Source organism: Saccopteryx bilineata, chromosome 12 (genome assembly GCF_036850765.1).
Source record: "Saccopteryx bilineata isolate mSacBil1 chromosome 12, mSacBil1_pri_phased_curated, whole genome shotgun sequence".
Lineage (NCBI taxonomy): Eukaryota > Metazoa > Chordata > Mammalia > Chiroptera > Emballonuridae > Saccopteryx > Saccopteryx bilineata.
The window spans coordinates 49,269,057-49,281,412 of record NC_089501.1 but is presented as its reverse complement, the minus strand read 5'-3'; the positions used below and the strand labels follow the sequence as shown (position 1 = coordinate 49,281,412).

Below are 12,356 nucleotides of genomic sequence, written 5' to 3'. Positions count from 1 at the left end.
TGAAAAATTACAAAGATTCTGGGTTAGTAGTTGAATTAACACAAAGTGTCAAGCATTAACCCATAAATTTCAGAAGACTATCTGCAATTATAAGACTCTAAAATGAAAAGACATTAACAATATTATTTTTAAAAAAATAATCCGAGCTAGGAGATGCTGTAGTCAAATATCCGTATGAGACTTTTCCACTATTGCACACAGCTTAAGCACTAATAGGCAAGGCCTAAACTGTCCCAACTCCTGGTTCTGGGCAAATTTCATCCCTCTAGAGCAGAGACGAGTTTCTGGCTCAGTGGGGAGAACCCAGAGCCAGCTGCCAGCCAATGCTGCTTACTGACTGGTCTATTTCTGACGCCTGGTCGTTAACCCTGGCTTCACAGGGGAGTCAGAGAGGAGCTAAGAGAAAGACAGGGGGAGGCCTTACATGCAGGAGCCACTGACATGGGCATCCATCCCTGGGGTTTTTAAAGAACCCTAAGAGATTCTGACATTCAGCAAAGCTTGACAACCACTGGCCTAACATATACCACTTTGTCAGCTGAACGTTCAATTTATCTCTAGGATTTTTGTTTGTTTTTCAAGGAGTACTAAAGGTATGGCTGGTTGATTTTACTGATATCAACTGTTAGCTTTACTTGAACTATTTAAGTTTCAACATAAATATCGTAGTTCATGTTTCTCTAGTAAAAGCAAATAAACCAAGCTTATTTAAAATATACTCAAGTAACTCAAATGCTACCTAAAATATACTTGAAATTCACATCTCAAAAATAACAGAAAATCTTAACAGATACTTTAGATTGAAAGTCTGTGTATGCAAAACACATAGAATTCACATATAAATGAAAACCAGCACAAGCTACCAGCAGAGAATAAACACTGTGCACCGAATATGCTCTGGAATATCTAGAACAACGTACATGTTCAGATAAAATACACAGATATAAAAAATACACATAAATATAAGTCATATAGACTTCTTAATATAAAAGTAGCTTTCCAAACTAAGAGATAAATCATCTCCCATTTTCTCACGAAGAGTTCAAGTATGAAAACCTGATCTTTGCTAAATTTTTTGTAAAATGACTAATGGTTTTAACCTTTGTATTTAACTTAAAATATGATCTGTCACATTTGAATGATTCAAAATCCAACCACAATAAAAAGAAGTAAATAAAAGCAGTTAAGTATTCCAGAAATTTAAAGTTTAAGAAGTAAATAAAGATTACATTTTCTACAAATATTTTCAAAAAATTGTGTTGGTACAAAACTCCACCCCTGGGAATTTGTCATCAAAGAGCAGCACCTGCTCTCTATGTGGAAGCAGAGCTGTGAGGTGTAAAGGTATTTTGTTGGTAAACCGTAAATACCTTCATGTTCACTGATAAAGAAAAAAACGAGGAAATCAAGACAGAACGTGGCCAACAAAAGGCCACTGTTTATACAAATCTGCCCCCATGGAAAGGATGCAACGTCTCAGGTGCACCAGCAGGGCAGCCTGGCTCTAAGCCTCTCGGTAGAGAACACGCATGTGTGAGAACACTGTAAGTTAACAACGAATGGAATCTCGCAGCATTTCTATGTCACCAGCCAGAATGTTTACCTGCATCTTATTCATTTATCTGTTACGTGTACATAATATCTATACACAGGCAAACACACGTCTAACATATTATCTATGTATATACAGATACACTTCATTACACTCTGATACTGTCACACAAACATTCTTTTATATCCATGTGTGCAAGTGAGCGTGTGTGCACACAGATTCAGGTGGGTATCTTTAAGCGAATATAAACTGTCAAAAAATAAAGTCTGAACCTGAAACAGACACTAGGCACCCATTCCTCTAACCTCACGTTGTCAAGTCTTCCCTTCTCAGCCAATCACCCCAATCATGCTCCTTAAAAACGGGAAGTCTAAGCACTTCTTAAAGAAAAAGAATATTGGGCCCTGACTATGAGATTCACATTTGGGATTCAGAGACAAACAAACATTTCATATCAAAAGACTCTAAAAATTTTAAATCTTACTCTTTTTTTTTTTTTTTTTTTTGGTATTTTTCTGAAGTGAGAAGTGGGGAAGCAGAGAGACAGACTCCCACATGCACCAGCAAGCCCACTAGGGGGCAGTGCTCGGCCCATCTGGGGTATTATTCCGTTGCAACTGGAGCCATTCTAGCATCTGAGGTGGAGGCCATGGAGCCATCCTCAGCACCCAGGCCAACTTTGCTCCAATGGAGCCTTGGCTATGAGAGGAGAAGAGAAAGAGATAGAGAGAAAGGAGAGGGGGGAGAATAGAGAAGCAGATGGGTGCTTTTCCTGTGTGCCCTGGCTGGGAATTGAACCCGGGACTTCCACACACTGGGCAGATGCTCTACCACTGAGCCAACCAGCCAGGGCCTAAAACTTTTAAATCTTTAACCAGTCCTTATAATTCATCCTTACATTTCAGAGACACTGTTTAAACTATATCAAAACATAATTTTAATTATAAAGTAACACAGGTGTGAATCCTAGAACTTTCTTGGCTGCTTTAATAACCCCCCAAAAAACATTTATTCTAGCCAAACAACTGTAGTGCTTGTCCTCTTTTAGAAACATCTGCTGCCAGAATAAACATCTGCATTGGAAGAAATGTTTTGGCTGTTAAGATGGCACTAAATATAATGCTTACATTCTGAAATAAATATTTTGTACAAAATACACACAGCAAAATAGACATACACAAAGAGGTAGTCAACCTTTTTATACCTACCGCCCACTTTTGTATCTCTGTTAGCAGTAGAATTTTCTAACCGCCCACCGGTTCCACAGTAATGGTGATTTATGAAGTAGGGAAGTTACTTTATAAAATTTATAAAGCAGAGTTACAGCAAGTTAAAGCATATAATAATAATTACTTACCAAGTACTTTATGTCGGATTTTCGCTAAGTTTGGCAGAATAAATCTTTATACAACAACTTACTATAGTTAAATCTTTTTATTTATACTTTGGTTGCTCCACTACCGCCCACCATGAAAGCTGGAATGCCCACTCGTGGGCAGTAGGGACCAGGTTGACTACCACTGGTGTAGAGGATAAATTAAAGACACAAATTAAAATACCTATAGATTTTTAAAGTTTTTTCAAAAGAAACTCATTTTTAATTCTACTTTATTTGGATTGAAAGCATTCAGTTCAGACATGACCTAAACAAAAATAACTAATTTCTATTTAATTTTGCCACTCTATCTTTCAAAAACGATCTTCCATGCTCTTATTGTTGTAAAGGTCTTCAGTTGTGTTGTTACAAACTAAAACGTCATCTTTTCCCATCATAAAAACACTCACGAACTAAACCCTCTCACTTTGCTCTCTTCCCCTTTCCCGGGTTTTATAATGCCAACAGTCATCAGAATATACAAGCATCTGTAACAAGGCAAGGACAGTTAAAATATCAACCCAATGACTGTTGATAATTCAAGAAACATCTCCGACGACCTAATCTGCTGACACAGATAAATATTCCTGTGTCTGTAGCCTAGCTCTCCTGGGTACTATTTTGTTTACATGAAAAAGCTTCTTTAAAGCAAGTCACACAGGCCTATTTTACAGTTACCACCTCAAAGGATGAGAAAAATGAAACAAAACATCTGTTTGCCCATATCCCTGATCCAGAAAAGGATATCTTGCTAAGTTTTTAAAAATAACTGAAACACTCAGAGCCAGAACCTAGGACCCTTAAAGACTGTGTACATCCTCTGTATACTTCTGTATGAGATGAAATCAGCCAGGATATTCCTTTCCATTAACCATCACCAGGTTTGAATTCCAGGAGCCTAGAGGCAGAGCATTCTCCACAGAGGCAGAGAAAATTCATTTCCCTTCCCAGCTCAGGAAAAACCCACGCAGACTCGTTTTTAGGGCACCGTGCAAAACTAATCTGTTTAGCCATGTGTTTGCCTCGTGATGTGGGAGAATCAGCAAGTGAAAAACCGCAAATCCAGTTCCAGTTAATAAATATCAAAATGCTGTACGATTATCGTTATCATGCTTCAAAGACCCAGTCATGAGCTTATTTCAAAAATAAAATGATCACCATAGAAATCGAGAATCGCCAGGTTAACACTGAGTGGCCAGCTCCTGACTCGCGGAGACAGAAGTAAGCAGTGATCCTCTCCAGGTTAAACGTCTTCCGAGCACTGCAGTTCTTTCTAACAGAAGACTCATTTAAAATTCCTATCACAGGAGGAAAGCCAGCCAGGAATCAAACTGCGACCCCTGAGCCAAAGACAACTTACCACTCAGCTGGTAAGTGGGCAACTCAATTTACAAACTTGAATTCCTGCATTTTAATCCTTTGCAGAAATATATGAGCAATATTAAATGAACTGGATTCAGCTCATTAGAGGTTCAAAAACCAAACACAGAGAGCTTTGGAGGCCATCCAAAGCAAAGTCATGCCTAGGTGGTGATGTCCACTCAATAAAAACTCAATGTCATCATTATCTTTCAACTTTTTCCCTGAAGAACATTAGCAACCATGACTACAACAAGGCTCAGACAATGACATCAATACTAGAAGATGAATAGGACCCGCAGCCAACCACTGTGCCAGGACTTCGTGGGCAAGTTTATAATTACCAAAACTTCGCAAACAAAGCAACTGACTGAAAATTCCTCCCCAAAGAACACAGACTACAACTAACACAATAAACGTGTCCTAATAACCTTTACCAAGACCTTCACTTTCTCTACTTCAAAGCTTACACTTAACTGATCAAACCAACTTGCTATGATAAAAAGCTATGTATCCCCTTTAAAATGTTACATACATTCAAAAATGCATTCACAGTTCTGTTAGCCTTTTTAAATTTCAAAACAAAATAGTATATTTCAAAGATGTATTATAACTAATGAAAAGGTGAAAAGCAGTAAAGATGCTTTAGAACCTTTGATTATGATGAACTCAGTAAGAAAGTTTGACATTTTACAGCCAGGGTCTTCAGTGTCTCCCCAGATATTGTTTCCCTTTCACAACAGAAAGATCTGTGTTTAGAATCAGGCATTTCTTTCGGTTAGCAGTAAAATACCTAAACTAAAACCTTAATTAAAAATGTGTGGCCCTGGCTGGTTGGCTCTGTGGATAGAGTGTCGCCCAGCATGCGGACGTCCCAGGTTCAACCCCTGGTCAGGGAACACAGAAGAAGCAACCATCTGCTTCTCTTTCTTTTTCTTTCCCCCTTCCGCAGCCACTGGCTCTACTGATTCAAGTGCTGGCCCCAGGCACTGAGGATAGCTTGGCTAATTTGATCATTGGCCCCAGATGGGGTTGCCGGGTGGATCTTGGTCAGGGTGCATGCGGGAGTCTATCTGCCCTCCACTCAACTCACTTAAAAAAATAAAAATAAGCAAATAAATAAAAATAAGTAAACTAAATTTGCTGACCTGGCCAAGAAGCTCAGTTGGTTAGAGCGTCTTCCTGATATGCCAAGGTTGCAGGTTAGATCCCAGTCAGGGCACACACAGGAATCAACCAATGAATGCACAACCAAGTGAAACAACAAACTGATGTTTTGTTTCTCTCTCTCCTTTCCTCTCTCTCTCTCAAATCAATAAATAAAAAGAAAGTTTTAAATCTTAAAAAAAAATTTGCTGACATTCTTGGTAGGTAATCTTCATCAATTTGTCCCTTCAAATAAATCCAACACTTACTGTATTTCATAAGTACATAAGAGCCTCAGGGACTAAATAAAATCAAAAAGCTAAGAACCCTGAAGTTACTCAGTGTACCTGTAACATGTCCTCCACTTTCCGCCTACATGTGGGAGCAGAAAATAATAAAAAACAATTCCCAGATAATCCTTCTTCACACATCTTTGCCAATTTTTAGATTCCCACTTTGGGACTGCAAACCAAGCCCATGTCAGAAACTTCTAAGAAGAGTGAACTCATTCAGAGAGAAAGAAAGGTGCACCCAGCAGCTTGCCAGGAACTGCAGCTTGTGAAGCCACGCCCCAGCTCTCATCAGGAAACCCTTGCGAAGCCACGCCCCAGCTCTCATCAGGAAACCACGCAGACAGCAGGACGCAGGAACAGGAGCTCCGGCACCCACTGCTCCGTCCAGTCCTGCTCTTTCTGATTGCCTTTCTGCCTCCAGTGCATCTCACAGACCTGTCAGCCACCAGTCGAGGGAAACCAGCCGGGGGCAGAGTCGGGGATGCAGCGGCTTGGCTCGCTGTCTGGGCCTTGCTCCCCTCCAAAAGGGCCAGTTAGCCTTAAAACTAAGAAAAGGAAGAGAGAGAGAAAAACCACAACTCTCACCTTACTTTCCAATCCTTCTCAAATTATCTCCCTCTCACAAGACGCAGCCTCCATTAGAGATTTTTACTCTAGACCAGTAGTCCCTACCACCCACTAGTGGGCGTTCCAGCTTTCATGGTGGGCAGTAGCAGAGCAACCAAAGTATAAATAAAAAGATAGATTTAACTATAGTAAGTTGTTGCATAAAGATTTATTCTGCCAAACTTAGCGAAAATTCGACATAAAGTACTTGGTAAGTAATTATTATTATATGCTTTAACTTGCTGTAACTCTGCTTTATAAATTTTATAAAGTAAAGTTACTTCCCTACTTTATAAATCACCATTACTGTGGAACCGGTGAGCGGTTAGAAAATTTTACTACTAACAGAGATACAGAAGTGGGCAGTAGGTATAAAAAGATTGACTACCCCTGCTCTAGACAGTAAAATATCGCTGGAAGGAGTAATGTTGGAAAAAATGAAGAGTACAATTAAGTACGCAGCTGACTGCTAGACTTCTGAGTGGTCGGTCTTTAATCAATGAGGGTGACAACTTCCGACAACAACCTGGACCGTAAGGAATCAAGAGCAATGAGTCTAAGGCTGAGCGACTTCTTTCTCCACAACCGCCTCAAAATACACAGATCACCGAAAGAGGAGGAGCAGCGGTGGGGAGGAAAGACAAGCCTGTCTCTAACGCAAAGGTCAGGTGCAACTTCTCCATGAACGTCAGTACACAGCTATGCAGCGTGTGAAGTGTGACGTATCCTTCTCTGATCTATTTCAGAGAGGACCAAACTGGTAGCCAATACTTTTATTTCCACAAAGGATTTGTGGTCAGATACAGGGAAGAATTTCCTGGGAGAAGGATTGTGAAAGCCTGGAGTGGGTTATGGGGACGCTTTGGTGAGGCCTCTGTGGAGCAGTCACCTGTCCAGGGCATGAGCCCGAAGTCCCGGGGACTCAAGGCATGGGGTGAGAACGTACCAGTGAGCCTTTCTGGCCTTCCCAGGAACTAAACACCCCGACAAGTCAGAGCCTGATTTACCCTTTCCCGATCCCGTGCCCCCTCAGGGCAGCGTGACAAGGACATGCTCTTCAGGGCTGACGAGACTGGAGGTGTACTACTGCTAGAGGTACGTGATCATTTGATTCTAGAGAAAAACGCTGGGTCTTGAGAACAAGAAAAGTCTTTTTTGTTTGAGGTAAAAACAGAGAACCTCATGAACATCTAAGAAAACAAATCCACATCAAATTCTTTTATATAAAACATGGAAGCCTGTTTCAAAAGGTATGGAAGAAATAATATGTTAAAAAATAAAAGCAAAAGGCCCTGGCCGGTTGGCTCAGTGGTAGAGCATTGGCCTGGCGTGCAGGAGTCCCGAGTTCAATTCCCAGCCAGGGCACACAGGAGAAGCGCCCATCTGCTTCTCCACCCCTCCCCCTCTCCTTCCTCTCTGTCTCTCTCTTCCCCTCCCACAGCCAAGGTTCCATTGGAGCAAAGTTGACCAGGGCGCTGAGGATGGCTCTGTGGCCTCTGCCTCAGGCGCTGGAATGGCTCTGATTGCGGCAGAGCGACGCCCTGGAGGGGCAGAGCATCGCCCCCTGGTGGGCATGCCGGGTGGATCCTGGTTGGGCGCATGTGGGAGTCTGACTGCCTCCCCGTTTCCAACTTCAGAAAAAGAAAAAAAATAAAAAATAAAAAAAATAAAAGCAAAATAACTTTCTGGGAAACTAAAAAAAAAATTTTTAAGCTGATGCTCTCTTCATGAGAGAGACCTTCAAATAACTTAAAACTTCACCTTAGGAATTCTATTCAGAGCTGAAAACCTGACCGAGTCTGACACCAGCATGTGGGCAGGTCGAGGACACTCCGGGGCTAAGACCTGTACGATCTGCTGCAGAACAAGAGAGGGTGCAGCTTCCACACGCCTGGCAGCACTGGCCTGTGCCCTAACGGGCCTTCTGGCCGCTTTGTCCTCAGAAGCTCGCTTTTCCTTCTTTAAAAGAAAGGGAAAACAGTTCTGGCCGGGTAGCTCCGTTGGTTAGAGCGTCGTCCTGACACACCGACATTGTGGGCTCAATCCCCTGGTCAGGCACATACAAGACTTGACCAATGAATGCACAAGTAAGTGGAACACCAAATTGTTGTTTCTGTTCCCCTCTCTCTCTCTCTCTCTCTCTCTCTCTCTTACCCAATCCCTTCTTCTTCTCTCTCTCTCTAAAAATCAATAAATAAAAACTTTTTAAGAGAAAAAAATTTCACCTGTGATTAAAGAAACTAGGAAAATTAAGAGAGCAGAAAAATCAGTGGCATGCCCCCTAATTTCCTTAATCCCCATTTCGGGTATATGGTAAAAGACAGGACAGCACGATCACCAATGGAAGGAGGAGTGGGGAGGGGGAAGGGTGGGGAGGGGAGGGGAAGCCGGGTAACATGCAGAACCAACCTGCTGCTGCGGGTACTGCATGCCTCCCAGGGCCCCCGGGGTCCGGCCCTGGATGCCCATAGGGTACCGCTGTGGGCCCGGGGGGCCGTAGGAACCTCCAGGGTACGGGCTGCTCTGCTGAGGCTGAGAATGAGGGTTGCTGCCCATCCCATACAGCTGAGGTCTCTTCATCACCATGGGATCCATTGGGCTGCCCTGGGAAAGAATAAATGAAGAAATAGGCTTATTATGGCATTATTTATTACCATGGGCAGAGAGTTTGTTATGCTGACAAATACATTAAAAACACAACTATCCTTTTGAAAATATTAAAAACAATGACCCGACAAAAATACAGAAAAACATTCAGAAAAATTACCTAGATGAATAAAGACATTTTATATTTTACTTTTAGGAAGGTTTCCACAATTAAGAGGAATCCAGAGTAAACAACATAAGGAAAGATTCTGCATCCTAAGCAGAGAAAAAAGATTTGCATCTAAAATTCTATTATGCATATAGAAATGAGCACGACAGTAAATCTCACCCAGCGCCTTTTAGCTGACTAGTAATACAGGCAAAGTATAATGAGTGGTTAGAAATGCTTTCTGACTTCAAAGTATTCTTAGAAAAACTTCTTTATTTTAGACCTGAGTCTGCAAGTCCTTATCAAACATTAATGCATCCAAGTGCTCGCTAGAAAGTAAAAGGAAAGATTTTAAATAATACAGAACGTCCAGAGTAAAAATTTTCAAAGATCACTAGTGCCCGTGAATAAGCACCCAGACTATGAGTCACAAGCCACCTTTTCCCAATGTAAGTAAGCATCTTACCAAACACAACCAGTTCAAAACTAGACTTTGAGTTTTATTTTTGGCTTAGTGAGTCAGCCCTGGGCCCCAGGGCCAAGGCCATTCGGCATAGGCAGAGCTGGAGCCTCGGGCCTGGGTGCTTCAAAGGAGCAAAGCAGGGGTGGGGAAACCCCTCCCTACAAAGCTACCAAGACCTGCTGCGTTCATCCAACAGGTCAGTGGGTCCATCATCCTTCTAAAACCACAGGCTGCTACCTACTGTGTGCCCATTCACGCGGAGTTCAAGGAAACTCTGGAAGGTTTGAAGATTCGCGGGATAAATAGGAAGGATCCAGGTTCAAGGTGGGGGGGAGCATGAGGCAGATAGAACACCACAAAGCAGAAGAAACGGCATACAGCCCCGGCTGGGGGAGAGGAGCTGCGGGGTGTGTAGGAGGGCTCGTGGCCGCTTGATGCAAATGCAGCAGAAATGTGCAGAGAAGATGAAGCAGGCGGAGACCAGCACATATGGGGCTGAGTCTTAGATGTCACGGTAAAGGCTCCAGATTGTACGTTGGGATAAACGGAGCACTGCCCTCAGATCCGCCTCTCCGAAGGTTGATCTCTCAGGCAGCTGGCTGGAGCCAGGGTGGGGGGCCGCTGCAGGCGGAGCGAGGTCCTGAACCGGGACTCAAGTAACAGGACAGAAACGCAGCACAACTTGGAGACTGAGTGCTGGAGGACAGGGGCCAAGAGTGGCTTAACAGTTGATAAGACACCATCTGCGTCAAGGCATGCAGGAGCAGAAGCAGATCAACCCTCTCCCAGGAAGGGGGAGCCTTCGGTACTCTCCGTGTAAACTGGAGGTTCCTATAGGAAGCCCGGGTGGAAACGTCCAGAAGGAAGCCGCACAGGGAGTTGGCATTCAGAGGGCGACGTGCTCCGGGGGCGCAGCCATCCCTGGTTTTACTCCCTAGGATACGTCCGGTGCTTCCGTCACACAGTAACCACTTGTCACACAGTAAATGCTCAATAAACACTGGCTGAATTAATCAACAGCAAGCGTGTAAAACTTAAATTTTATCCAGGAAGAATGTATGGAAAGAGAAAAAGGAGTGGAGGGCAAAATTCTAGAAAATATCCCCGTCCCGACCAGACACACCAGGCCCCGGGAGGGGAGCGTCTGCACGGGGCGACGGCCTTGAACAAAGCCTTCCCTACCCAACACCTGAGCTCAGCCCTCAGGGACCCAGGGGAACCTGCCAAGAACTGACTGATCTACTTGAATGAAAATAAGTGTTCGACAAATAGTTCTGCTCCAAATTCACAATTTCACGGAATCTTAACTGTGTTACTTTCAACAATCAAGAAATACTGTGTGCTTAACAATGACAGAAATTGGTCAGACGATATACTGATGTGACACGTGCTGACTTCACAATTTATTTAATTGTGCTGACTTCACAATTAAACAAACATATTGTGTTGATATATTGTAATACAACTAAAATCGAGGACTAAGAATTAAGTTTTCCCAGAATGATTTATATTAGAATTTAGTTCTTAGAAAGGAAAAATGGTGGGGCCGTGGGGCAGCCCTCCCTGCACATACATCCCCCCTGCACCAGCCGGGCACCGGGAAGGTGTGCGCACCCCACTGCACACAGTGCACGACCAACTGGGGCTTCACTAAGGCAGGAGTTTTCAATGGGAAAATGACTGGAATGTCTCCATTTTAATACTATAGATAACAGTGCAGCAAATTCATCTTATCAGCGACTAAAATTGTTTTGTGGTATCTGTTTCATGACTGCCATGAGCTCCCACGGTCCCACTTAAAATTCAGTTCATTTGCACCCATGTCAAAAAAGTGAGCTTAACCTCGAGATTTCTCAAAATCAAAAGCATGAAATACACAGATTATCTGTACCTCTCAAAATGCATCAAACACCTTTCTGTGAGACTTCAGATATGAAAACACTTATACAGTACAAATTATTTCATTTTAACCTTCTCTCCTTTGGCCTATTATTAACTGTTCACCTGCAATCCAAACCCATCCTGCTGTGTGCCCCAGCTATTTTTAACATTAGATATGCACAACTGCAGGATCTCAGCCACTGCTCTGCACAAGGATCTCCTGAAAGAAACAAAGACCAAATCAAACTAAGACTTTTCCAAAAAACATAAAGATCAAGTCGGTCCTCACCCTCACATCTAATCCAGAACAATCTTCTATTTCTAGCCTCTGCCCTCCTGTTGATACACCCAGAGTCTCTCCACGCTCATTCCTCACATACAATCCGCACCGTGTCAGAGATCACACTAAGAACAGTCCTCAGATACTTCTCTCAACAGCCATTCCAAATATGCTCTTTCCCTTCTGGGTATCACTCCACAACTGCTGCAGCTGAGCGTCAAGTATAGGAAATCAAACAAGTACTTTGAAGTCCACAATATGAACCACCCATTTTCAAAGCACCCTTCACATAGGTTATACATATCACACACACAGGTATGTATGAGTTATACATCCCACACACATATGTATGAGCTACAGGTTATACATCACACATGTACATACGATTTGTACATCTCACACTCACATATATGTATCAGTTATAGGTTATACATTACACATATGTATGAGTTATACATCTCACACACATATATGTATAAGTTACAGGTTAAACATCACACATATATGTTTGAATTATAGATTATACACCACATGCACATGTAGAGTAATAGGTTATATGTCAGATGTATGAGTTATAGGTTATACATCTCACTTACACATATGTATGCATGTGTTACAGGTTACATACCACACATATATGTACGAG

General features: G+C 42.5%; 1 protein-coding gene across 4 annotated transcripts in view; it reads right to left on the bottom strand.

Moving 5' to 3' along the window:
- Positions 1-12,356, bottom strand: part of ARID1B (AT-rich interaction domain 1B) — a 429,020-nt gene that overhangs the window by 366,466 nt on the left and 50,198 nt on the right. For all 4 annotated transcript variants that reach the window (XM_066248340.1, XM_066248338.1, XM_066248342.1 and 1 more), the window contains exon 2: positions 8,741-8,935. In XM_066248340.1, coding sequence (XP_066104437.1) covers positions 8,741-8,935 — 195 coding nt within the window. The remainder of the gene's footprint in view (positions 1-8,740; positions 8,936-12,356) is intronic.